The sequence below is a fragment of the Diaphorina citri genome, unplaced genomic scaffold (assembly GCF_000475195.1).
Source record: "Diaphorina citri unplaced genomic scaffold, Diaci psyllid genome assembly version 1.1 scaffold361, whole genome shotgun sequence".
Lineage (NCBI taxonomy): Eukaryota > Metazoa > Arthropoda > Insecta > Hemiptera > Psyllidae > Diaphorina > Diaphorina citri.
The window spans coordinates 59,786-85,903 of NW_007377796.1; the positions used below are offsets into that span (position 1 = coordinate 59,786).

At 37.1% G+C, this 26,118-nt stretch overlaps 1 protein-coding gene and 1 long non-coding RNA gene across 2 annotated transcripts; both read left to right on the forward strand.

Moving 5' to 3' along the window:
• Positions 1-580: 580 nt before the first annotated feature.
• On the forward strand, positions 581-24,948 carry LOC103508037 (glucosidase 2 subunit beta). Its single transcript, XM_026822760.1, has 15 exons — positions 581-700; positions 1,627-1,845; positions 13,219-13,254; positions 13,459-13,634; positions 15,841-16,137; positions 16,608-16,739; positions 17,924-18,023; positions 18,328-18,540; positions 18,771-18,836; positions 22,224-22,348; positions 22,694-22,730; positions 22,961-23,172; positions 23,580-23,717; positions 23,943-24,025; positions 24,291-24,948. Exons 1-15 carry the CDS (start codon positions 610-612, stop codon positions 24,337-24,339), a joined length of 1,974 nt encoding a protein of 657 aa, XP_026678561.1. The 5' UTR covers positions 581-609; the 3' UTR covers positions 24,340-24,948.
• On the forward strand, positions 13,641-14,138 carry LOC113466934. Its single transcript, XR_003391178.1, has 2 exons — positions 13,641-13,833; positions 13,917-14,138. It is a non-coding gene; the product is annotated as an uncharacterized LOC113466934 (long non-coding RNA).
• Positions 24,949-26,118: the final 1,170 nt, after the last annotated feature.

Genomic DNA, 26,118 nt, shown 5'->3' on the forward strand with positions numbered 1-26,118 from the left:
AACCCACAACCTAGCAATAACAAAATGGGCACTTTACCCTTCAAGCTAACTAGGATGGCACAAGGACTTTTTGACTTTTAGAAAAAAGAAAAATAAATTTGGATAATTACCCATCCCAAGGGCAATTCACTTTTTTTTTACTTTTTTCTTATGGATTCAATGGATTCATTATATTTGGGAAAAAACTATAGTTTAAGAGAAATTCCTGTTTATACTTACCTCATACTTTTCATTGCAATGAGTAACCCTCCACTCAGGTTCTGGAATGGGACATATTTTGATGATTTCATCTTCAGGGCTGAAAATTTTCCAACCATCTTCCAAAATGGGATACAGGGGTCGATAGTAGAATGCATATTTGTATTTGAGTACTTCTGCAATAATAAATTCATAGTCAAATTGGTGGTTAAACAACAATCTTAAAATAATCTAAAGTTTGCTGCTTACATTTACCTGCCTTGTTAGCTCAGTGAGTATGTAGTTATGGTACTCATCTGGTGACTAGGAGATTTCTGATACAAATCTCAGCCAAGACATGGAATTCTTCTTCCCAATCAGGTACCTATTTGAGATGGAATAATAATGGCTTCAAAAAATTAGCCTTTAGTGATGTCTGGTTTTGTAACCCTCGGTGTTTTGTTTAGTTCTATCTGGTTAACATCTAGTGATGTACTCAGACCAAGAGGTGTTTCCTTAATGAGTAAGTATCCTATAGTGCAACAGATAACCCATTGGAAAACCCCAGTCCTCAGGTGCCTACATACAACAACTACGACAAGTCACACATCCATCCAAATCTAGTGTAGATAAATCTGGCTTGTGGATTTACTCCATTCCATTCTGTGGCTCTGCTGTATTTCTTTACCATCTAAAATTTATGCATTAAATTTACGAAGTGGATTTGTTCAATGCCTATTTATTTATTACTTATTGTATCGTAAAAACTTATCATATAATCAATCCCAAGGTTTTGTTTTTATATGAAAAATAAATTTGGATAATTACCCATCCCAAGGGCAATTCACTTTTTTTTCTTATGGATTCAATGGATTCATTATATTTGGGAAAAAACTATAGTTTAAGAGAAATTCCTGTTTATACTTACCTCATACTTTTCATTGCAATGAGTAACCCTCCACTCAGGTTCTGGAATGGGACACATTTTGATGATTTCATCTTCAGGGCTGAAAATTTTCCAACCATCTTCCAAAATGGGATACAGGGGTCGATAGTAGAATGCATATTTGTATTTGAGTACTTCTGCAATAATAAATTCATAGTCAAATTGGTGGTTAAACAACAATCTTAAAATAATCTAAAGTTTGCTGCTTACATTTACCTGCCTTGTTAGCTCAGTGAGTATGTACTCATCTGTTGACTAGGAGATTTCTGATACAAATCTCAGCCAAGACATGGAATTCTTCTTCCCAATCAGGTACCTATTTGAGATGGAATAATAATGGTGGTACTTAACAACAGAGTAAAGGAAGTATTTAGCCTCATTCAAGCTAGGGATGGGATATTCGACTCTTTTTGAATATTCGAATACCACGACTCGATTCTTTTCAAATATTCGACTCAAAGAATCAACTCTGTTTTTATATTAATTTTCTGTTCTCATTTCAGGAGCATCCTTGTACCAGCCAGCATCAGAGTTCACATGTTTTGATGGAAGTCTAACCATTCCATTTTCTTACGTTAATGATGACTATTGTGACTGTCAGGATAGTAGTGACGAGCCGGGAACATCTGCATGTCCCAATGGAACATTCCATTCTCATCTGTTGACTAGGAGATTTCTGATACAAATCTCAGCCAAGACATGGAATTCTTCTTCCCAATCAGGTACCTATTTGAGATGGAATAATAATGGTGGTACTTAACAACAGAGTAAAGGAAGTATTTAGCCTCATTCAAGCAGTATAAATAAGTCTGATTTCTTACCCATATTTACAATATCTTCTAATGATTGAGCTATACAATTGAAATGGTCTGTATTATCTATGCCTAGCATTATGACACGTTCAAGCAGTATAAATAAGTCCAATTTCTTACCCATATTTACAATATCTTCTAATGATTGAGCTATACAATTGAAATGGTCTGTATTATCTATGCCTAGCATTATGACACGAAAGTCTTTGCATTTGATGATTATAACACCTCCTGGGCTTTCCTTGTTCAATTTTCTCTCTACCATGTCTATGGCCATGTGTAACAACTGAAAATAAAAATTATAAATAAACATTAATCATCATCAAAATATTATAAGGAATAAGTCCAGCAATAGATAACATTTTGCCTTCCTAACTCCTACCTACATAAATAATCATTATAGCCAATAGGAAAGTAGATGTGTTCCTAAAGTAATGCTTATCTCCTAAAAAAGTACATATATCGAACCCGGGACCTTCTGCATGGTAAGCAAGAGCGTTATCACTGAGCTAACAGCGTCCCCTAATGTTTTCCTGCGATATCTTACCAGACTGACAGGAGAAGTAGAAGGGCAGATCACATTGTTGTTGACTTGATACAGAGGATTCTTGAGTTGGGCTAGAAGATCAGGTCGGTTTACATACGACCAAAGACTAGATGTACGAGTTGATAGGTTTTCGTCGACTCGCTCTTTTTCACTGTTCAGCAGAAATGTTCCTGAAAAATGAACAATAATATTAGAAACAATATCAACCCTCAGGTTTATACCAAGTGGCCATGGGTCAGTTAGGCTAGAAGTCAATAGCTTTCAGTTGCCTTTAGCTAGCTTTAGTTTTTTTTTTCCAATTTAGTCCTGAGGATGGCATCATGAGATGCTGAAACATGTTGACTCTTTTCCATCAAAAAAATTGTCAAATTATTTAGTCAAGTGAAGACTTATTTTAGTATTTACCTACCAAACTTGGAGACCCCTTTCTTAAAGATTTCTTCTGAAGGTAGGGGATGAAGAGCTTCCAACGTGTGATGCTTGGATTTCAACTTACCATAGGGTGTTATTTAGTCAAGTGAAGACTTATTTTATTTTAGGATTTACCTACCTAACTTAGAGACCCCTTTCTTAAAGATTTCTTCTGAAGGTAGGGGATGAAGAGCTTCCAACGTGTGATGCTTGGATTTCAACTTACCATAGGGTGAGAAATAGGAATGCTCGAAGATGAGTATGAGAAAATCGGCCGAGAATTCGAAACTACACACGAACTGATTCTGAAGTTGATACAAACAGTCGAGAAACAGGAGAAAGGTGGGGGATTGCGATTTGCCTCGCAGTGGTGAGTAGCAGGAGTAGCGATGTCGCAATTGAAATGGATAACCTGCCTGCAGCCACTCCCTCTCAATAAGAGATTGCAACCTGGATGTGACATAGGAAACACACAGTTAAAATTTATAGTTTTAGAAAAAGATTGTACCTTGGAACCCCTTCCGCATTTCTTCAAGGGATATCTTTTAGTTCCATGCCTATCCAGGAATGGAAAATTTCGGTCAGAAAATTTCCGCCCTGGGCGGGATTCGAACCCAGCACCTTCAGGTTGGTAGTCAGTGCTCTTGACCACTCAGCCACAGAGGAAATACACTGTTAGATTGAGTTCGTGGTTAAAGGCTGGACATCAACATCAAATATACGAGACCTAGGTTAGACTGCTGGGGTAAAGGGACATTTCAGTCATATTTGGGTAGGGTAAACAAGGCAAATGTATTCTATTCTTACAAGGTATATATATTCTATTCTATTTTATTCTTACCCTCGTATTGTTCGACACTCAGGGTTAAGCATGACTTGAACTAGGGAAGTAATGACCAGAGTCGAATCCAAACCTTCTGATCCGTGAACCAGTACTGTCGTACCTTCCTGTAGGTTAAACAGAATAAATTCCAATTTTCATATAGGTACGTACAGATTTTTTTTTTTTTTTTCTTTACGAAATTTACAGTTTCCAAATTTTTCTTGGTTGGTTATGTGAACACACTCATTAATTTGTAGACGCCTCAAGGCCGCTTCAAAAAAAAAGACAAAAATTGTTTTGTGCAGTGTAAACGGGCTGGGCTGTAACCGTCCCTTACCCTTATTAGCACTTGGTTCGGAAAAGAAAAGCTGTAATATTACCTGGTCTAAACATTGTGCTACATAGTGGGCACAACTGAGTATTTCCTTGATATTTGACATCCACGAACTTCCGTCCAGTCTGGATAACCACTTATCCATGCTACATGTCACATCATTGGAGGCTGAAATAAGATCAGATTTGAATAAATAATTTGTAATTAGTTTTATTTTTTATTTTTACTTGTACAATAAAAGGAGGCTGAAATAATAATGATTTATCAGGTGACATGGGTTTTACCCTCCATTTAGCCACAAGCTACTGGCTTACTCATATTGAACTCACCCAGTCTGAGAGGGCCGGGAAAAGCCAGCAGCACACGAAGGCCTCCATGTTCACCCCGCGCGCAAGGTTCCTATAAGAGTTGCTATTAACGTGTGCGACTACTGTAGCTCGCGATCGACGGGTTGGCGATCCCTGGTATAAATAAAGCATTATACTAGGCACAATATGTATAACTATACAAGTTGTTTAGTAAATATGAGTCTTATTAAAAAAAGTAAGTACCTTCTACAAATTTGGCAAGGCTATCGAGCAGTACAGTGTGCTTGTCTACAGGTTTATGAACTCTACGCCTTTGTTTATGGGATTTAAAAACGAACAGTAAAAATAACTAGCGCTAAAGCTAAGGTCGTTATCATTAGGCTGCCTGTTCCTCTAAATCAGGATAAATACGATTTTTTTATTGTATCTGTGTCATTCGATGGAATCAATCACATAATGTGATTTTTCGCCAGAAGCTCAATGAAATTTCTTGTCTTTATATGAAGTTTTACAAAGGTCCTAATTTTATGTATGTACCTTCAAAACAACGACGCGATATTTTTAAACGACCCCGTATAGAACACATAGATAGAACACGGACATTTCACTAGTTTATAAAACGCCTGGAATAAATATTCCACTCACCCTATATGCAATACATTCTTAGATTAGAAGGTGCTTCAGAGCTGACGGTGTTTCAGAGTGTCATACTGCCGTGCTAAGCGAAAACGCCGTATGTCAAAAAAATCGATTTTTGGTGCCAAATGGTTCCTATGATCCTATATTTTTTTTTTTTATCCTAAACCCCTTAAAGACCACTAAAAAGTTCTGCCGTATGTCAAAAACGTATGTTTGCCGTACAGATTGAAATCTTTAAACTCGATTTCCGAAAGTAGGGTTTTTTGACATACGGCGTTTTCGCTTAGCACGGCAGCATAGGTAAAGGTATCTTTTTTTCATTTTCAGGTTTGAATATGGTTTTTTGGATCCTTATCCTCATAATAGATTCACAGAAAGATAGTGTTTTCAAGCAATAAAACAATGCAACTTAAAAAAACAGCAACTCAGGTTAATAAAATAATAATTAGATATATTGAGATAGAAGGTATTAATTTCCTTCTATTTATGAGTATCTTTGGTGTGTTGAAAAATATTCCCCTCAGGGCTCAGGCTAACGGCTAAAGGCAGTACAGGCACAGGCTGATTCGCTGATTTGCTCATTTTTGTTGTTTGTTTACAAAAAGGTAAGGCAACTAGACCGTTGATCGGAGGTATATGCGGCATCTGTATGTTGAGATTGTTGAGCCGTATTTTTTTATGTGACTTTTCCATCGCGTTGATGCGTGTTTTTCATTTCCCTTCCCGTCCTGACGTGAGCTTGAGATCTTCGAGTGAACGCCGCGTCCTAAAATCCGGAAGCGACTCTCGAATAGCATTCAATCCCGATAAATTTGTTTTGTTTGGTTATTGGTTTTCACAATTTTTACCCCTACTCCTGACGTCAAGTGAACACCGGGTTGACGCAGCTTCAACGCGGCGTTGGAATAAAAAAAAACGGAGCTGTGTTTTCTTTTCCGATCCTCAAAGGAGATCTGAGAGTGGGGATAAAAAGTGTGGAAACTCAACAAACATGACGTCTGGTGGAGACATAGCAAAACCAAAATTTTTTACTGGATGAAGAATCGCTTTCGAAATATTTAGGACGCGGAGTTCACTCGAAGAGATACGCCAGGGTCGCCAGGAGGGGAAGTGAAATGAAAAACACGCATCAACGCGGCATCGGGTTCGCATCGACGCGACACGGCGTAGGAATGAAAAAAGTCAGATAATAAAATACGGCTCTACTTATCACACCTCTGGAAATTTGTCTAGGGGCCCTAGCTTGCGTATTCGGCAGATTCGGCTTCGAAACCGAAAGCCCATTTTTTTATTTTTTTACTTTTTTCTATTTTCTTTACTGATTTCTGTATTCTGTTTGATCAGTTTGATTAACCACGTATCTATCTACTCTTGTAACTAAATTTTTTAATTTTATCATTATTTATTCATTCCATTATCCATCACCATGAGGGATTAATGAAACAGTGTTAATAGTGCTGAATAGTTAAATTCCCACGTTCATTTTATCATTATTTATTCATTCCATTATCCATCACCATGAGGGATTAATGAAACAGTGTTAATAGTGCTGAATAGTTAAATTCCCACCTACTAATCCCTAAGTAAAAATTTGTGCTCATTTCTAATCTTCAAAAAATTAGCCTCTAGTGATGTCTGGTTTTGTAACCCTTGGTGTTTTGTTTAGTTCTATCTGGTTAACATCTAGTGATGTACTCAAAGAAAGGAGGACAGTATAGGAGAAAGAATAGTTCCAAGAACAAATCTTATCTGTTTTGGATAACCCTATCTGTTTAAAGTTCACCGCAGGTGGGAATCAAACCCACAACCTAGCAATAACAAAATGGGCACTTTACCCTTCAAGCTAACTAGGATGGCACAAGGACTTTTTGACTTTTAGAAAAAGAAAAATAAATTTGGATAATTACCCATCCCAAGGGCAATTCACTTTTTTTTCTTATGGATTCAATGGATTCATTATATTTGGGAAAAAACTATAGTTTAAGAGAAATTCCTGTTTATACTTACCTCATACTTTTCATTGCAATGAGTAACCCTCCACTCAGGTTCTGGAATGGGACATATTTTGATGATTTCATCTTCAGGGCTGAAAATTTTCCAACCATCTTCCAAAATGGGATACAGGGGTCGATAGTAGAATGCATATTTGTATTTGAGTACTTCTGCAATAATAAATTCATAGTCAAATTGGTGGTTAAACAACAATCTTAAAATAATCTAAAGTTTGCTGCTTACATTTACCTGCCTTGTTAGCTCAGTGAGTATGTACTCATCTGTTGACTAGGAGATTTCTGATACAAATCTCAGCCAAGACTTACTCTCCAACTAGTGAATAATAGATCTCAGAAGTGTTTAATAAGACTCGTGATAATCGTGATACTCGGCAAGTATTTGATAATAGACAAGCGGCGACAGTAGACTCGGTAATTGTTGAAGTATAATCAGAATTATACTTCAACAATTTTGCTCGTGTGTCTGTTTTGTACACACCTTCTGGTGAAAAATGGCCATTTTTGACAATAAAATTAGACGATGAACAATTTATTGATGATCTTTGTCTTATTTGGGTACCTACTTACTCTCCAACTAGTGAATAATAGATCTCAGAAGTGTTTAATAAGATTCGTGATACTCGGCAAGTATTTGATAGTAGATACTTAATTATACTTCAACAATTTTGCTCGTGTGTCTTTTTTGTACACACCTTCTGGTGAAAAATGGCCATTTTTGACAATAAAATTAGACGATGAACAATTTATTGATGATCTTTGTCTTATTTGTTCCAGGCTTACATGGGAGAAATGGCCGAGCTGAACGTTGAGGATTTTTTCGAGAAAAGTTGGCCCAACCTAAAGCCTTTTATTAGACATCTACAAAAGGTAAGGCCAGCCACTCACTATCAGGTAGACCTGCCAGGTGGACCTTTTCAGCCGTACCTGTCAGGTCTACCTGATACTGAGTGGCAAGTGTATATAACATTATAATTTTATGTTGGCACACTATAATAAATATTAATAAAACATGTTTTAAAATGCCGAAAAACCGTGGTAATATAGGCCGGTAAGTGCTTCGAACTCTTGACATTCGCGTGCCTCCGGGCACGCTTCATTTCTTCTTTAGGGGAAAAAGCAGTTGATAAAACATAGATTTTTACGGCATTTAACAACTTGGACTAATTTGAATGTTTTCTCCATGGTTTCAGGAAGCACAACGCGCGGAGGAGGCAAAGAAGCTATCGTTCACATTGTTTCACCCCTTTCTTCTACTTTGTTTCTAGGTATTTACTGTTTCTCTAACAATTTAGACTTTTTTCTCAGACTATTACCTACCTACTGATTCAGTTAATTTACCTGTTTAGGATAAAGTTTGCCCCGGACGTAAATCGAACCCGCGACCTAGGGCTCACAAGGTGGGCGCTAAAACATCTATAAGTCTTCCACAAAATATCATGAAAATATTACCAACAGGGAAACTACATCGTAATCCATAACTACTGGCATTCGTGTTGAACAGTCCCCTGTAATGGACATGGCCTGTACATCACATAGATATATTACCTCCATGTGAGGGGGGGGATGGGGTGATAAAAAGTGATAATGATTATTATTCACGGAGATAATCACATCAGTAATTCCTGGAGGCCACAGATGTTCCTAAGAAAAATATTATAAAATTATACTTGAAAAATAAAGATTATCTAGGAATTAGGTATACAGTATGGCCCTATGGATTCCGGATTTTTCCCAGGCCCTGTTTGATGTCAACTTTCGATTTTCAAACGAGACCTACAAAACAGTTTTAAAATAGATGCTATAATTAAAAACATGTACCTAGGAAGGCAGTATTTGAGAACTACATAACAAGACAACAATTTGGTCTCCGGGAATGTCAAAAATTTTACCAACAATTTGGAATAATTGCAAAATAAAAAAGAAAATAAATTTAATAAAGAATAATTTAAAAATCATATCTACTTCCATTATCACGGAATAATACCTAAAATGCCGACTATAACATACATAAATAGAATATATCTGCGTTATTCATATTACACATAAGAGACCAGAATTTAATTAATACTTTAGAATTTAGACATTCAGAGCATACGGTAAAACACGTTAATTCACTTACCTAATCACCTCAGTGCTGTTAAAATAACTTGAGATCTCATCACCTACAATATCTACGTATACATAAATATCTACTTATACAATAAATAGATGCAATATTCTTTGAGATTCGTGATAGCAAGCGACCAGTTCGAATTAAAATTTCAACAAGTCAAAATCCAGTATACAATTTTGTACAACAGAGGAGCATTAAAAAATATAAAAAAAACATGGACCTAATTTAATTAGTGATTTAACTGACAAATGCGAAAATATTTGATCATTAGGCAAATATGTATCCGTTTTTTATAGTGTCGTATTAATTTATCCTTCATGGAAACTTGGGAAAGAACGCTTCCCTTCCGCTCTACGGGTTTTTCATCCCAACCCCCCCCCCCCCCACCACTAACCACATATTTTGATGATTTCATCTTCAGGGCTGAAAATTTTCCAACCATCTTCCAAAATGGGATACAGGGGTCGATAGTAGAATGCATATTTGTATTTGAGTACTTCTGCAATAATAAATTCATAGTCAAATTGGTGGTTAAACAACAATCTTAAAATAATCTAAAGTTTGCTGCTTACATTTACCTGCCTTGTTAGCTCAGTGAGTATGTAGTTATGGTACTCATCTGGTGACTAGGAGATTTCTGATACAAATCTCAGCCAAGACATGGAATTCTTCTTCCCAATCAGGTACCTATTTGAGATGGAATAATAATGGTGGTACTTAACAACAGAGTAAAGGAAGTATTTAGCCTCATTCAAGCAGTATAAATAAGTCTGATTTCTTACCCATATTTACAATATCTTCTAATGATTGAGCTATACAATTGAAATGGTCTGTATTATCTATGCCTAGCATTATGACACGAAAGTCTTTGCATTTGATGATTATAACACCTCCTGGGCTTTCCTTGTTCAATTTTCTCTCTACCATGTCTATGGCCATGTGTAACAACTGAAAATAAAAATTATAAATAAACATTAATCATCATCAAAATATTATTATAAGGAATAAGTCCAGCAATAAATAACATTTTGCCTTCCTAACTCCTACCTACATAAATAATCATTATAGCCAATAGGAAAGTAGATGTGTTCCTAAAGTAATGCTTATCTCCTAATGCTCCTATGAAGATCTTTGAAATATTTATTAAATAGACTGCTTAATTTTTAGCCTGTAATATCAATTTTTTCATTGTAGAACTCATATGAAAATGACCTTTAAATAAAAACAATAAAATAAACTAAGGAGGAATTTACAAACCCATAATTCTTCGATGTGTTCCTATGAAGATCTTTGAAATATTTATTAAATAGACTGCTTAATTTTTAGCCTGTAATATGAATTCTTTCATTGTAGAACTCATATGAAAATGACCTTTAAATAAAAACAATAAAATAAACTAAGGAGGAATTTACAAACCCATAATTCTTCGACACCCTGTTTCCTGGAGGACAAGAAAAGATGATGTCCAGTCATACACAATGTCCCATCCACAGGAGTTTTATAACATGCTCCACTGAGTGTGACACCATCCAGTTTGGAAATGGGTATAAGATCAGCAAACTCCATGGCAGAACTGAAAAGTATAGAAATTTTTTTCAAATTGATACACTTCCTCTCACAGTATCTCTATATTATGGACATTGGACATAAAGTTGTTAAACGTTGAACATAAAGGTATGCTGGTAGTTGCAGAGGTAACTAATGTTATCACTAAGAAGATAAGAATGAAGTATAGAAAATTTTTTCGAATTGATACACTTCCTCTCACAGTACTATTATGGGCATTGGACATAAAGTTGTTAAACATTGAACATAAAGGTATGCTGGTAGTTGCAGAGGTAACTAATGTTATCACTAAGAAGATAAGAATGTGGGTAGAAACAGACCTTGTTATGCAGTCGAGAAACAGGAGAAAGGTGGGGGATTGCGATTTGCCTCGCAATGGTGAGTAGCAGGAGTAGCGATGTCGCAACTGAAATGGATAACCTGCCTGCAGCCACTCCCTCTCAATAAGAGATTGCAACCTGGATGTGACATAGGAAACACACAGTTAATCTTTATAATGCAAGTGGCCTATTCCAGAATGACATCCTCTTTTTTTTACTGTAGGAACTAGGCGTACCTATGGTCAAAGTTGAAAGCTACAAGGTAGAGTGAGCTACTGAAATACTGTATAATAGTGTTCATAATCTTTCTTTATAGGTTTAGAAAAAAATTGTACCTTGGAACCCCTTCCGCATTTCTTCAAGGGATATCTTTTACTTCCATGCCTATCCAGGAATGGAAAATTTCGGTCAGAAAATTTCCGCCCTGGCCGGGATTCGAACCCAGCACCTTCAGGTTGGGAGTCAGTGCTCTTGACCACTCAGCCACAGAGGAAATACACCGTTAGATTGAGTTCGTGGTTAAAGGCTGGACATCAACATCAAATATACGAGACCTAGGTTAGACTGCTGGGGTAAAGGGACATTTCAGACCTTGTTATCACTAGGTACAGTTTTTTTTTTATTTTTTTTTAATTACCTAGGTATTTCTTGCTGCTTCTTGAAAAATGATAACAAATAAGTAGGTAGGCAAAGTTTCAAAGACTTTCAGTTGATGCAAGTGGCCTATTCCAGAATGACATCCTCTTTTTTTTACCGTAGGAACTAGGCGTACCTATGGTCAAAGTTGAAAGCTACAAGGTAGAGTGAGCTACTGAAATACTGTATAATAGTGTTCATAATCTTACCTTTACAATATCACCCTTTGATAAATATCACTGACAAAGGCAGCCAGAGTGCCAGAGTTATCTTTTACTTCTTAACTTTTTTCCAATTTTCTCCCTCAGGGCTCATCAGGCTAAAGGCAGTACAGGCACAGGCTGATTTGCTCATTTTTGTTGTTTGTTTACAAAAAGGTAAGGCAACTAGACCGTTGATCGGAGGTATATGCGGCATCTGTATGTTGACTCAGAAATCCAACCTAATATTTATTCTGATCACAGGTTCGGCTCGAGCAGTTAGCCAAGGAGGAGCAGGAAGCTGAGGCCATCAAAGAAGAAAAAGATCCGTATTTTTTTATGTGACTTTTCTATCGCGTTGTTGCGTGTTTTTCATTTCCCTTCCCCTCCTGACGTGAGCTTGAGATCTTCGAGTGAACGCCGCGTCCTAAAATCCGGAAGCGACTCTCGAATAGCATTCGATCCCGATAAATTTGTTTTGTTTGGTTATTGGTTTTCACAATTTTTACCCCTAGGCCCTACTCCTGACGCCAAGTGAACACCGGGTTGACGCAGCTTCAACGCGGCGTTGGAATAAAAAAATCTGGTGTGAACATCACACGACTTTCCTTATCCTATTGAATGATGCTTATTTTTATGTTCTATAGTAACTTTTACAATATCTCTAACCGTTTAGCCTCCTCACGCCCGAAAGTAAAAAGTGCTCTGTAGTACTAGACAGCCGATGTGCACACGTGTGTACTTCAAGGCTGTATAGCTAGAAGCCCAGCCTCCATATCAAGTTTGTAGTGCTAGACACCCACTGATACCTGATGAGCACACACACTATCAGGTGTACCTGTCGTCAAGTCTACCTGATACCGAGTTGCTTGCCTAAGCGCTAGATCGCGGATTCGATTCCCGCCCGGGAGCGATCTTTATCCTGAACAGATGAGGTTTGTTTCCGGAATTGCTTGCTTTCTATCCTGGCTTGCTCTCTTTGATTTCAAGACAGTAAAACCTTGTTACATTTCCAGTTCTAATAAACCTGCATTCTCCAGATTTTGCTATCAATCTCGCCCCTAACATATCAATTAAACTTCAATACCTAATGATTGCATGATAACCAACCTCAGAGGTGTAGGGGTTAGCGGATCTGGAGGTTGGTGGTTTGTGTCCAAGTCAAGTCATGAAATTTAGCGCGGTGTATTAAACATGAAACGAAATTTCTGAAAAATATTTATGCTCAACACAATTAAAATTCCTTTTTTTCAATACTTATAACTTAAAATGATTGCACGAATTTCCCTTTTTTTTCTTCTTTTTACTTTCCTTGTCCTATAAATAATAAGGAAAGTAATGTAATCGGCTGATTTCTCTCCCCCCCCCCACAAGATATACCATCTTCACGTGTAAATGATGGAATATGTGGTAAGAATAATTTAATAAATTATTAAATTGTTAAGTACTTACCTACCTAGCAGCCTACCATTTTAATGATATATATTTTTTCCACACTCAATAGGTTACTTCCCTTCTTCTTTGTATGATCAGGCATTACTTAATTAATTATTACTGTGTGATGATCAAAATATTAAGGATTCATATGTTTTTAATGAAAACTTCCTTTTACAGATTGCTGTGATGGGACAGATGAGTACAAATCCAAGAAACATTGCCCTGACACTTGTTATGAAGAAGGTCGTTCAGCAAGGGAGGAGGCTGAAAGACTGGCAGAGATTCAGAAGCAAGGCAATACCATCCGAGAGCAACTTGTTATCAAAGGAAAGCAGCTGAAAGAAGAAAAGAAGGTAGACCTATATTTATATTGTTTTGTTTTCCTTGGTGCCTATGCTGTGTGTGCTGTGCTACTGAAGCTTGTGCAAAAACATCCCAGGAGAATCTAACGTGAGTAGGGAGAACTGGCATCATTTCACATTTCTTCCTACTGTTCAGATGTGGTATAGGGACTTTTTTGTTCCATATCAGTAGGATAAACAAAACAAGTAGGTATGTACCATTTTCATATTCCATTGTAATTTTTTTATGGTCTTAAAACTGTTCCATATCAGTAGGATAAACAAAACAAGTAGGTATGTACCATTTTCATATTCCATTGTAATTTTTTTATGGTCTTAAAACATTTTGTGTGAGATCACACTTGTTCTTTGACAGCACAACTCAGTGGATAGTATGATTGTTTAAATGACAGATATGAAATGAAATGAACACTGAGTAGTAGCTACATAAGAAAATTTATGAGGATTGGAATATTACCTTCCATGAAGAGCAATTGGGAGTTGCTCTCACACCTGTGTATTGCAAACTTAATTTTGACTGTGGTATCTGCATGTTTTGAATACTGTGCCACTTTTATTTAGTTTTTCAGTACTTCTATTTGAGTGTGCCAAATGTTGAAACCAAATTTACTATGTACTCGTGTTCCTCTATATTCTCTGAATAGTTGAATCTATGCAGTGTACAGGGAGTAGTGAGTACACTCATTATAATGCTGATCAGGATAGCCAAGAATATTTATGAAGGACTAGATTAGGTACTTGTTTTCTAATTCTTGAGATCAAAATAAATCGGTCCAACTATGAAATTCTGATGTATCCAAAACTTTCATTTGATCTACAAAAGGTTTCCTTCAGACCTTCACATGGATTCTCGTTCCAATATCAATATTTTCATCAGCTTAGGTTATTGAAATCCAAAAGTTTCTTCGTGTTTGTCAACAACTCAGAGCACAAATCAAGTGTGATCATTCTCCTTACTGCCCTTTGTTTAAATGACAGATATGAAATGAAATGAACACTGAGTGGTAGCTACATAAGAAAATTTATGAGGATTGGAATATTACCTTCCATGAAGAGCAATTTGGAGTTGCTCTCACACCTGTGTATTGCAAACTTAATTTTGACTGTGGTATCTGCATGTTTTGAATACTGTACCACTTTTATTTAGTTTTTCAGTAGGTACTTCTATTTGAGTGTGCCAAATGTTGAAACCAAATTTACTATGTTCCTAAGTAGGTACTGTAGCTTTCATTAGCAAATTTCTAGGCTTATCTGCATGTTTTGAATACTGTGCCACTTTTATTTAGTTTTTCAGTACTTCTATTTGAGTGTGCCAAATGTTGAAACCAAATTTACTATGTTCCTAAGTAGGTACTGTAGCTTTCATTAGCAAATTTCTAGGTAATTTTTGTTTATGTTAATGATAGGTATATATTTTGGCAACGATAGTAGGTAATTAGGTTAAAGTCTGTGATATTATTTTCATTTCCTGATTAATAAATTGTCTAATTTTAAATTTAATGTTGTTGGAGAAAATAAAATAAAATGAAGAATGGTTGTTGGTACTTTTTCATTAAGAATGTGTATTTTCTCTCCTATGAATAAATTTTGAAACAATCTCAAATGAAGAGGGGGGAAAATTAATATTTTAAAAGAAAACACAGATGCACGAGACAGATTTTGAAGTTCTTTGTGAAAAAATGCTTGTCTGATAAATACAAGGCACATATTCATATTCTGGCCAGAGCATCAAGTTTTCAAATACACTTATCTCCAACCTGCCTCTGAGGCTTGGTGATCATTGTTCCTTCATGAACAAGTAGACATGAGGTGAATGCCATTGTTTATAATTTTTTAAACAAATCTGAGACTAGAATAACTTCCACCAGTGTTTATTATATAATATATACAATGGTAGGTATGTACTCATACTTTATTAAACATTGAACTTTACTTGGTATACTTAGAGTACTCTAGGTAATGAGTTCTTAATCTCTGAGACTAGAATAACTTCCACCAGTGTTTATTATATACAATGGTAGGTATGTACTCATACTTTATTAAACATTGAACTTTACTTGGTATACTTAGAGTACTCTAGGTAATGAGTTCTTATTGACGACCCACTCTCATATGGTAACGACCTCTTTTTTGATTCAGTCCTACCTTGCTCCCGTTTTGTCTCAGAAATCTAACCTAATATTTATTCTGATCACAGGTTCGGCTCGAGCAGTTAGCCAAGGAGGAGCAGGAAGCTGAGGCCATCAAAGAAGAAAAAGATGAACTCAAGTCGAGAATTGAAGCCATGGAAAATGCGGCACTCAAGAAGTACAGAGAAATCGAGGAGAAAGAACGGGAAGAGCGGGAGAAACAGGAGAAAGAAGAAGAGAGGAAGAGAGAATGGGAAGAAGCCAAGCATCATTTCAAGACGTTTGATTTGAATAAGGATGGAAAGATCACGAAGGAAGAGCTGCAACATTTCTCAGAGTTTGACCTCAACAAGCATCTACAAAAGGTAAGGCTAGCCACTATCAGGTATCAGGTAGACCTGCCAGGTGGACCTTTTCAGCCGTACCTGTTAGGTCTACCTGATAGTGAGTGGCAAGTGTATATAACATTATAATTCTATGTTGGCACACTATAATAAATATTAATAAAACATGGTTTAAAATGCCGAAAAACCGTGGTAATATAGGCCGGTAAGTGCTTCGAACTCTTGACATTCGCGTGCCTCCACGCTTCATTTCTTCTTTAGGGGAAAAAGCAGTTGATAAAACATGGATTTTTACGGCATTTAACAACTTGGACTAATTTGAATGTTTTCTCCATGGTTTCAGGAAGCACAACGCGCGGAGGAGGCAAAGAAGCAACTACATACCAAATTTCAAGTCTCTAGGTTGTACCGTTCCCGAGATATTGTTAAATTACACCGAAAACCGCCAAAAAGCGGTAAAATGCCGCCAACCGTTGCACCGCGCGGAGGAGGCAAAGAAGCAGGCCGCTCAGAAAGAGGAATATGAGAAACAACAGCAACTACTCAAGCAGCAGATGGAACAGATGAGAGGAGAGGTACCAGAGCAGATCCCTGAACCTCAGGTACAAGAACCTGCGCTCTCAGTAAGTTTGCTGACGTCACTGTATAACTAAGGTTTGTATGGGTCCAACGGACGGGGTCCGCCTAAACGTTGCTTAACTTTAGTGAACCACTGGAAACTGGTACATTCAACGAAATTTAAATAAGCATGCCGCCAACCGTTGCACCGATCTTAACCAAAAGTTTCGTGTCGCATCCTTGTCACATTTGACATCTACATACCAAAGTTGCTTAACCTTAGTGAACCACTGGAAACTGGTACATTCAACGAAATTTAAATAAGAGTGCTCTCACTACCGATGACACGATTTTTTTCCGAACGACAAGTTAGAACGGACTTGAAAGGTACCACACTACCATGACGTCACTTGGACTCATGGGGAGTGAGAAAGATGTAGATGTGAGCTCACATGACGTGATAGTAGTGTGGCTGTCCTGAACTAGATTACCTACAATATTATGGGAAAACTTTTAACTAAGGAAAGTAAAAAAAACGGAGCTGTGTTTTCTTTTCCGATCCTCAAAGGAGATCTGAGAGTGGGGATAAAAAGTGTGGAAACTCAACAAACATGACTAACTACATCTTTCTGACTCCCCATAAGTTCACGTGACATGACATGATGGTAGTGTGTTACTATCTTAAAACGTTTGACTTGTAGTTCACCTCGTTATTTACCTCTACAGGAAGGAAACCAAATTTTTTTACTGGATGAAGAATCGCTTCCGAAATATTTAGGACGCGGAGTTCACTCGAAGAGATACGCCAGGGTGAGGGTCGCCAGGAGGGGAAGTGAAATGAAAAACACGCATCAACGAGGCATCGGGTTCGCATCGACGCGACGTGGCGTAGGAATGAAAAAAGTCAGATAATAAAATACGGCTCTACTTATCACACCTGTGGAAATTTGTCTAGAGGCCCTAGCTTGCGTATTCGGCTTCGAAACCGAAAGCCCATTTTTTTATTTTTTTTTACTTTTTTCTATTTTTTTTTTTACTGATTTCTGTATTCTGTTTGATCAGTTTGATTAACCACGTATCTATCTACTCTTGTAACTAAATTTTGTTCATTTTATCATTGTTTATTCATTCCATTATCCATCACCATGAGGGATTAATGAAACAGTGTTAACAGTGCTGAATAGTTTAATTCCCACCTACTAATCCCTAAGTAAAAATTTGTGCTCATTTCTAATCTTCAAAAAATTAGCCTTTAGTGATGTCTGGTTTTGTAACCCTCGGTGTTTTGTTTAGTTCTATCTGGTTAACATCTAGTGATGTACTCAGACCAAGAGGTGTTTCCTTAATGAGTAAGTATCCTATAGTGCAACAGATAACCCATTGGAAAACCCCAGTCCTCAGGTGCCTACATACAACAACTACGACAAGTCACACATCCATCCAAATCTAGTGTAGATAAATCTGGCTTGTGGATTCACTCCATTCTTTTCTGTGGCTCTGCTGTATTTCTTTACCATATAAAATTTATGCATTGAATTTACGAAGTGGATTTGTTCAATGCCTATTTATTTATTACTTATTGTATCGTAAAAACTTATCATATAATCAATCCCAAGGTTTTGTTTTTATATTAATTTTCTGTTCTCATTTCAGGAGCATCCTTGTACCAGCCAGCATCAGAGTTCACATGTTTTGATGGAAGTCTAACCATTCCGTTTTCTTACGTTAATGATGACTATTGTGACTGTCAGGATAGTAGTGACGAGCCGGGAACATCTGCATGTCCCAATGGAACATTCCATTGTATGAATATTGGGTTTGCCGCTAAGGATATACCATCTTCACGTGTAAATGATGGAATATGTGGTAAGAATAATTTAATAAATTATTAAATTGTTAAGTACCTACCTACCAGCCTACCATTTTAATCATATAACTATATAGGTATCTTTATATTTTTTTTCCACACTCAATAGGTACCTATCAGTTACTTCCCTTCTTCTTTGTATGATCAGGCATTACTTAATTAATTATTACTGTGTTATGATCAAAATATTAAGGATTCACATGTTTTCAATGAAAATTTCCCTTTACAGATTGCTGTGATGGGACAGATGAGTACAAATCCAAGAAACATTGCCCTGACACTTGTTATGAAGAAGGTCGTTCAGCAAGGGTCAAGATTTCTAAGTAAAGATATCTACCTCTCCAGGAACGCCAGGGCAGCATCTTTGGAGCCAATGAAAGCCGTTCTGGAATCCGCCAAGAAGATTTCTAAGTAAAGATATCTACCTCTCCAGGAACGCCAGGGCAGCATCTTTGGAGCCAATGAAAGCCGTTCTGGAATCCGCCAACATGATAGGTTAAAGTCTGTGATATCATTTTCATTTCCTGATTAATAAATTGTCTAATTTTAAATTTAATGTTATTGGAGAAAATAAAATAAAGGATGACTGTTGGTACTTTTTCATTAAGAATGTGTATTTTCTCTTCTATGAATTAATTTTGAAACAATCTCAAATGAAGAGGGGGAAAAAATTAATGTTTTAAAAGAAAACACAGACGCACGAGACAGATTTTGAAGTTCTTTGTGAAAAAAAGCTTGTCTGATAAATACAAGGCACATATTCATATTCTGGCCAGAGCATCAAGTTTTCAAATACACTTATCTTCAACCTGCCTCTGAGGCTTGGTGATCATTGTTCCTTCATGAACAAGTAGACATGAGGTGAATGCCATTGTTTATAATTTTTTGAACAAAATCTCTGAGACTAGAATAACTTCCACCAGTGTTTATTATGTACAATGGTAGGTTTGTACTCATACTTTATTAAACATTGAACTTTACTTGTCATACCCGTATTTACTTGTCTTAGAGTACTCTAGGTAATGAGTTCTTATTGACGACCCACTCTCATATGGTAACGACCTCTTTTTTGATTCAGTCCTACCTTGCTCCGAACTTTACTTGTCATACTTAGAGTACTCTAGGTAATGAGTTCTTATTGACGACCCACTCTCATATGGTAACAACCTCTTTTTTGATTCAGTCCTACCTTGCTCCCGTCTCAGAAATCTAACCTAATATTTATTCTGATCACAGGTTCGGCTCGAGCAGTTAGCCAAGGAGGAGCAGGAAGCTGAGGCCATCAAATTCTCTGAATAGTTGAATCTATGCAGTGTACAGGAAGTGGTGAGTACACTCATTATACTGCTGATCAGTGTACTCGTGTTCCTCTATATTCTCTGAATAGTTGAATCTATGCAGTGTACAGGAAGTGGTGAGTACACTCATTATACTGCTGATCAGTGTACTCGTGTTCCTCTATATTCTCTGAATAGTTGAATCTATGCAGTGTACAGGAAGTGGTGAGTACACTCATTATACTGCTGATCAGTGTACTCGTGTTCCTCTATATTCTCTGAATAGTTGAATCTATGCAGTGTACAGGAAGTGGTGAGTACACTCATTATACTGCTGATCAGTGTACTCGTGTTCCTCTATATTCTCTGAATAGTTGAATCTATGCAGTGTACAGGAAGTGGTGAGTACACTCATTATACTGCTGATCAGTGTACTCGTGTTCCTCTATATTCTCTGAATAGTTGAATCTATGCAGTGTACAGGAAGTGGTGAGTACACTCATTATACTGCTGATCAGTGTACTCGTGTTCCTCTATATTCTCTGAATAGTTGAATCTATGCAGTGTACAGGAAGTGGTGAGTACACTCATTATACTGCTGATCAGTGTACTCGTGTTCCTCTATATTCTCTGAATAGTTGAATCTATGCAGTGTACAGGAAGTGGTGAGTACACTCATTATACTGCTGATCAGTGTACTCGTGTTCCTCTATATTCTCTGAATAGTTGAATCTATGCAGTGTACAGGAAGTGGTGAGTACACTCATTATACTGCTGATCAGTGTACTCGTGTTCCTCTATATTCTCTGAATAGTTGAATCTATGCAGTGTACAGGAAGTGGTGAGTACACTCATTATACTGCTGATCAGTGTACTCGTGTTCCTCTATATTCTCTGAATAGTTGAATCTATGCAGTGTACAGGAAGTGGTGAGTACACTCATTATACTGCTGATCAGTGTACTCGTGTTCCTCTATATTCTCTGAATAGTTGAATCTATGCAGTGTACAGGAAGTGGTGAGTACACTCATTATACTGCTGATCAGTGTACTCGTGTTCCTCTATATTCTCTGAATAGTTGAATCTATGCAGTGTACAGGAAGTGGTGAGTACACTCATTATACTGCTGATCAGTGTACTCGTGTTCCTCTATATTCTCTGAATAGTTGAATCTATGCAGTGTACAGGAAGTGGTGAGTACACTCATTATACTGCTGATCAGTGTACTCGTGTTCCTCTATATTCTCTGAATAGTTGAATCTATGCAGTGTACAGGAAGTGGTGAGTACACTCATTATACTGCTGATCAGTGTACTCGTGTTCCTCTATATTTCTCACTACTGATGACACGATTTTTTTCCGAACGACAAGTTAGAACGGACTTAAAAGGTACCACACTACCATGACGTCACTTGGACTCATGGGGAGTGAGAAAGATGCAGACGTGAGCTCACATGACGTGATAGTAGTGTGGCTGTCCTGAACTAGATTACCTACAACATTATGGGAAAACTTTGAACTACATCTTTCCGACTCCCCATGAGTTCATGTGACGTGACAGTAGTGTGTTACTATCTTAAAGCGTTTGACTTGTAGTTCACCTCGTTATTTACCTCTACAGGAAGATGGTGACCATGAAGAGGAGGGAGAGGGAGATGAAGAGGAAGAAGATCATCATGAGGAAGAAGAGACAGGAAGAGGAGAGGTGGAAAATGTAGGAGCTGCCACTCCACACCCTCCCAAGTATGATGAGGAAACTCAGCGACTGATAGATGGTAAGGAAAGCGACTGATAGATGGTAAGTCATTCGAGCCTGCTTCGTAAGGCCAGCCACTCACTATCAGGTAGACCTGAAAAGGTCCGTCTATCAGGTCTACCTGATACCTGATGAGCACACACACTATCAGGTGTACCTGTCGTCAAGTCTACCTGATACTGAGTTGCTTGCCTAAGCGCTAGATCGCGGATTCGATTCCCACCCGGGAGCGATCTTTATCCTGAACGGATGAGGTTTGTTTCCGGAATGGCTTGCTTTCTATCCTGGCGTGCTCTCTTTGATTTCAAGACAGTAAAACCTTGTTACATTTCCAGTATTCTGTGGCTCTGCTGTATTTCTTTACCATCTAAAATTTATGCATCAAATTTGCGGAGTGGATTTGTTCAATGCCTATTTATTTATTACTTATTGTATCGTAAAAACTTATCATATAATCAATCCCAAGGTTTTGTTTTTATATTTTTCTGTGGCTCTGCTGTATTTCTTTACCATATAAAATTTATGCATTGAATTTACGAAGTGGATTTGTTCAATGCCTATTTATTTATTACTTATTGTATCGTAAAAACTTATCATGTAATCAATCCCAAGGTTTTGTTTTTATATTCATTTTCTGTTCTGATTTCAGGAGCATCCTTGTACCAGCCAGCATCAGAGTTCACATGTTTTGATGGAAGTCTAACCATTCCGTTTTCTTACGTTAATGATGACTATTGTGACTGTCAGGATAGTAGTGACGAGCCGGGAACATCTGCATGTCCCAATGGAACATTCCATTATCGCCCCTAACATATCAATTAAACTTGAATACCTAATGATTGCATGATAACCAACCTCAGAGGTGTAGGGGTTAGCGGATCTGGAGGTTGGTGGTTTGAGTCCAAGTCAAGTCATGAAATTTAGTGCGGTGTATTAAACATGAAACGAAATTTCTGAAAAATATTTATGCTCAACACAATTAAAATTCCTTTTTTTTCAATACTTATAACTTATAATGATTGCATGAATATCCCTTTTTTTTCTTCTTTTTACTTTCCTTGTCCTATAAATAATAAGGAAAGTAATGTAATCGGCTGATTTCTCTCCCCCCCCCCACAGGATATACCATCTTCACGTGTAAATGATGGAATATGTGGTAAGAATAATTTAATAAATTATTAAATTGTTAAGTACCTACCTACCAGCCTACCATTTTAATGATATACCTATACCTATTTTCTTTATATTTTTTTCCACACTCAATAGGTACCTATCAGTTACTTCCCTTCTTCTTTGTATGATCAGGCATTACTTAAATAATTATTACTGTGTTATGATCAAAATATTAAGGATTCACATGTTTTCAATGAAAATTTCCTTTTACAGATTGCTGTGATGGGACAGATGAGTACAAATCCAAGAAACATTGCCCTGACACTTGTTATGAAGAAGGTCGTTCAGCTCAGCGGGAGAGGAAACAAATAGAGGAGGCGATGGAGAAAGATTATGGTCCTCATGAGGAGTTTGCGTTCCTGGAGGGAGAATGCTATGAATATACGGATCGCGAGTATAACTATAAGCTGTGTCCATTTGACGAGGTGAGTAGTTTGTTCAGGTAGGTATTTAGTTTAAAAAATAAGATAATAAATAAAAATCGCGGGTTCAATTTCCGCTCGGGGTGATTAAAGATCGTTCTCCGAACGACTGGCTTTCTCCAATCCTCCCTCTCTCTTCAATTTAGGCTTATCTGTTACCACTATTACCAGACCAGTACCACCTACCTTAACCACCATATGTACCTTTTTGAAATGATCCAAGCAACCGCTAGGTCGCGGGTTCGATTCCTATCCAAGTCGAACTTTATCCTAAACGGATAAGGATCGTTCTCGGAACGGCTGGCTTTCTCCTATTCTGTCCTTTTCCTCTCTTCTATTTCGGGGTGATAAGACCTCCTGTGTATCTATGCATTTTTATCGTTCTATTTCTACCTTCTATTCTATTCCAGACATCTCAAAGGCCGAAGAACGGAGGTGCAGAGACCAAACTGGGTAACTGGGGCAAGTGGCTGGAGGATTCCAACTACAGTGTCATGTTCTATGATAGAGGACACACCTGTTGGAATGGACCACAGAGAACTACGCACGTAAGTGTTTGGGAGTTCTTAGGACGTGCTAGTTCAGTTAGCTGGTTTATTATAGCAAGGAGTGATTGGAAATCCTGGGACAAATGAAGTTTAAGTTAAAGGGAGTAGGAACAATACATGTCCTGCTTCGACAGTCTAAATAAAGAATTGAACTATACCTACTAACCTTTTGAAGTTCTTGGAATTAATACATTTTGATCATTTATTCTCTGTCAATTTTTTCAGGTTCGCATCAAGTGCGGTCTAGAAAACGAGCTCATATCTGTAACAGAACCCAACCGATGTGAATATCTGTTCGAATTTCTAACTCCAGCCGCCTCAGGGCTCCCTGGACAGATTGGACCCCGCGCTGAGTGAGATCGATAGAACCGGCGAAACATAGGCCGCACATGAGTGCAGTCGCCTGAAGACAAAGGATGGGGGTAATCTATTAGAAATTTTACCTTTTGAATTCCTTATGTTCAAGAAGGTCTCAGTATGTACTCATACATTGAATTGTTGCTGATACATGTATTATTCTTTAACCCATCAAATATACGAGACCTTGTTTAGATTGCTGGGGTAAAGGGACTTTCCAGCCGCCTGTGTATCTCATAGCAAGGAATTACACGACGAACTGTGACGTCACACACGCCGCCCTTTAGCTCGCTCTGTCAACAATCAGTTCAGTCTATGGAGTGTACAGGGAGTGGTGAGTACACTCATTATACTGCTGATCAGTGTACTCGTGTTCCTCTATATTCTCTGAATAGTTGAATCTATGCAGTGTACAGGGAGTAGTGAGTACACTCATTATACTGCTGATCAGTGTACTTGTGTTCCTCTATATTCTCTGAATAGTTGAATCTATGCAGTGTACAGGAAGTGGTGAGTACACTCATTATACTGCTGATCAGTGTACTCGTGTTCCTCTATATTCTCTGAATAGTTGAATCTATGCAGTGTACAGGGAGTAGTGAGTACACTCATTATACTGCTGATCATTTATGAAGGACTAGGTTAGATACTTATTTTCTAATTCTTGAGATCAAAATAAATCGGTCCAACTATGAAATTCTGATGTATCCAAAACTTTCATTTAATCTACAAAAGGTTTCCTTCAGACCTTCACATGGATTCTTGTTCCAATATCAATATTTTCACCAGCTTAGGTTATTGAAATCCAAAAGTTTCTTCGTGTTTGTCAACAACTCAGAGCACAAATCAAGTGTGATCATTCTCCTTACTGCCCAATCTAGAGTGAACTCATCTTTATTTTTATTTTAAGTAAATTTCCTTGTTCTTGAACTCTCGGGACTTAAGTGACTTAACTGACAGTATTTCAATAGGTTAATAAATTCTAGTACTAGATTATAGTGTTTTACAAGTACAAAATGAACGTATACGAAGAAACATTGTATTTTAAGTAAATTTCCTTGTTCTTGAACTCTCGGAACTTAACTGACAGTATTTCAATAGGTTAATAAATTCTAGTACTAGATTATAGTGTTTTACAAGTACAAAATGAACGTATACGAAGAAAAATCAAAGGAACCTAACATGTGAGGTCAATAATATTGTTCAAGAATCGTTAAGTACATTCTAAGCTCTTTTCAAAAGACACGATTGTATATTCATACTTTAGTTTCAATTTTTCTAGTTTTATACCTACACAGTTCGTTTTCCCTTCGGGCTGGAAATTTCCCTTCGTTGATTATTTTTTATTTATTATCGTTTTTAGATTTAGATACTCTGTTTCACATTAGTTTATGTTTTAGTGAGGGTACTGGTGTTGGGTGTAAGTTGGCAGCCCAAGGTGTCTGCATTTCCTACTAGCTTTGGTGAAGTTCTTATGAAATTTCTTTCTCGAGTTGGAAGGTGCAATACTTGTGGTTTCAACTTTACGGGACCTACTGGGGTTTAATTTATTTATTGGGATCTTATTACGATTGCGTTTAATAGTTTATTAATTTATTTCTGTGGAAATTCATTTGTTTGTACAATGTTTTCATTGATCTAGGATATACGAGGTGGTATAAAAAATTCCCGACATTAATATTTAATAAAATGATGAATTATTATAGGTTCTTATCTTTTGTAATAATGTCTCCAACTTGAAGTACGTAAGGATTTTTAAAGCCAGGAAAATGAGTGTTTCAGGAAGTAAATATCTTGAATAGATCCTCTTTTTTGTGAAATTTTTGTTCTATCGCCTTCACTGAGTGTGCAGACTTATTAGCCAGTACAATATGTTCTCTTCTGTTCATTCGTACAGGGGTGTGTGGTAAAGTGTGTCTTACAATATGAAATATTAACGTATGAAATGACTTATTACTATTATTTTATAACTAAGTATTTAAAAAAAAACTTTTGTATGTTGTTGTGATAACTTACTTTTTAAATTAAATCAATGATTGTTTTC

Bases quoted from the DNA above. Each gene is read 5' to 3' on its own strand.
- LOC103508037 (XM_026822760.1), top strand. From the start codon at position 610: ATGTCTGGTTTTGTAACCCTCGGTGTTTTGTTTAGTTCTATCTGGTTA. The intron at 701-1,626 runs GTAAGTATCCTA...TTCTCATTTCAG, and splicing joins AAGAGGTGTTTCCTTAATGA to GAGCATCCTTGTACCAGCCA. The intron at 16,740-17,923 runs GTAAGTTTGCTG...TCAAAAAATTAG, and splicing joins TACAAGAACCTGCGCTCTCA to CCTTTAGTGATGTCTGGTTT.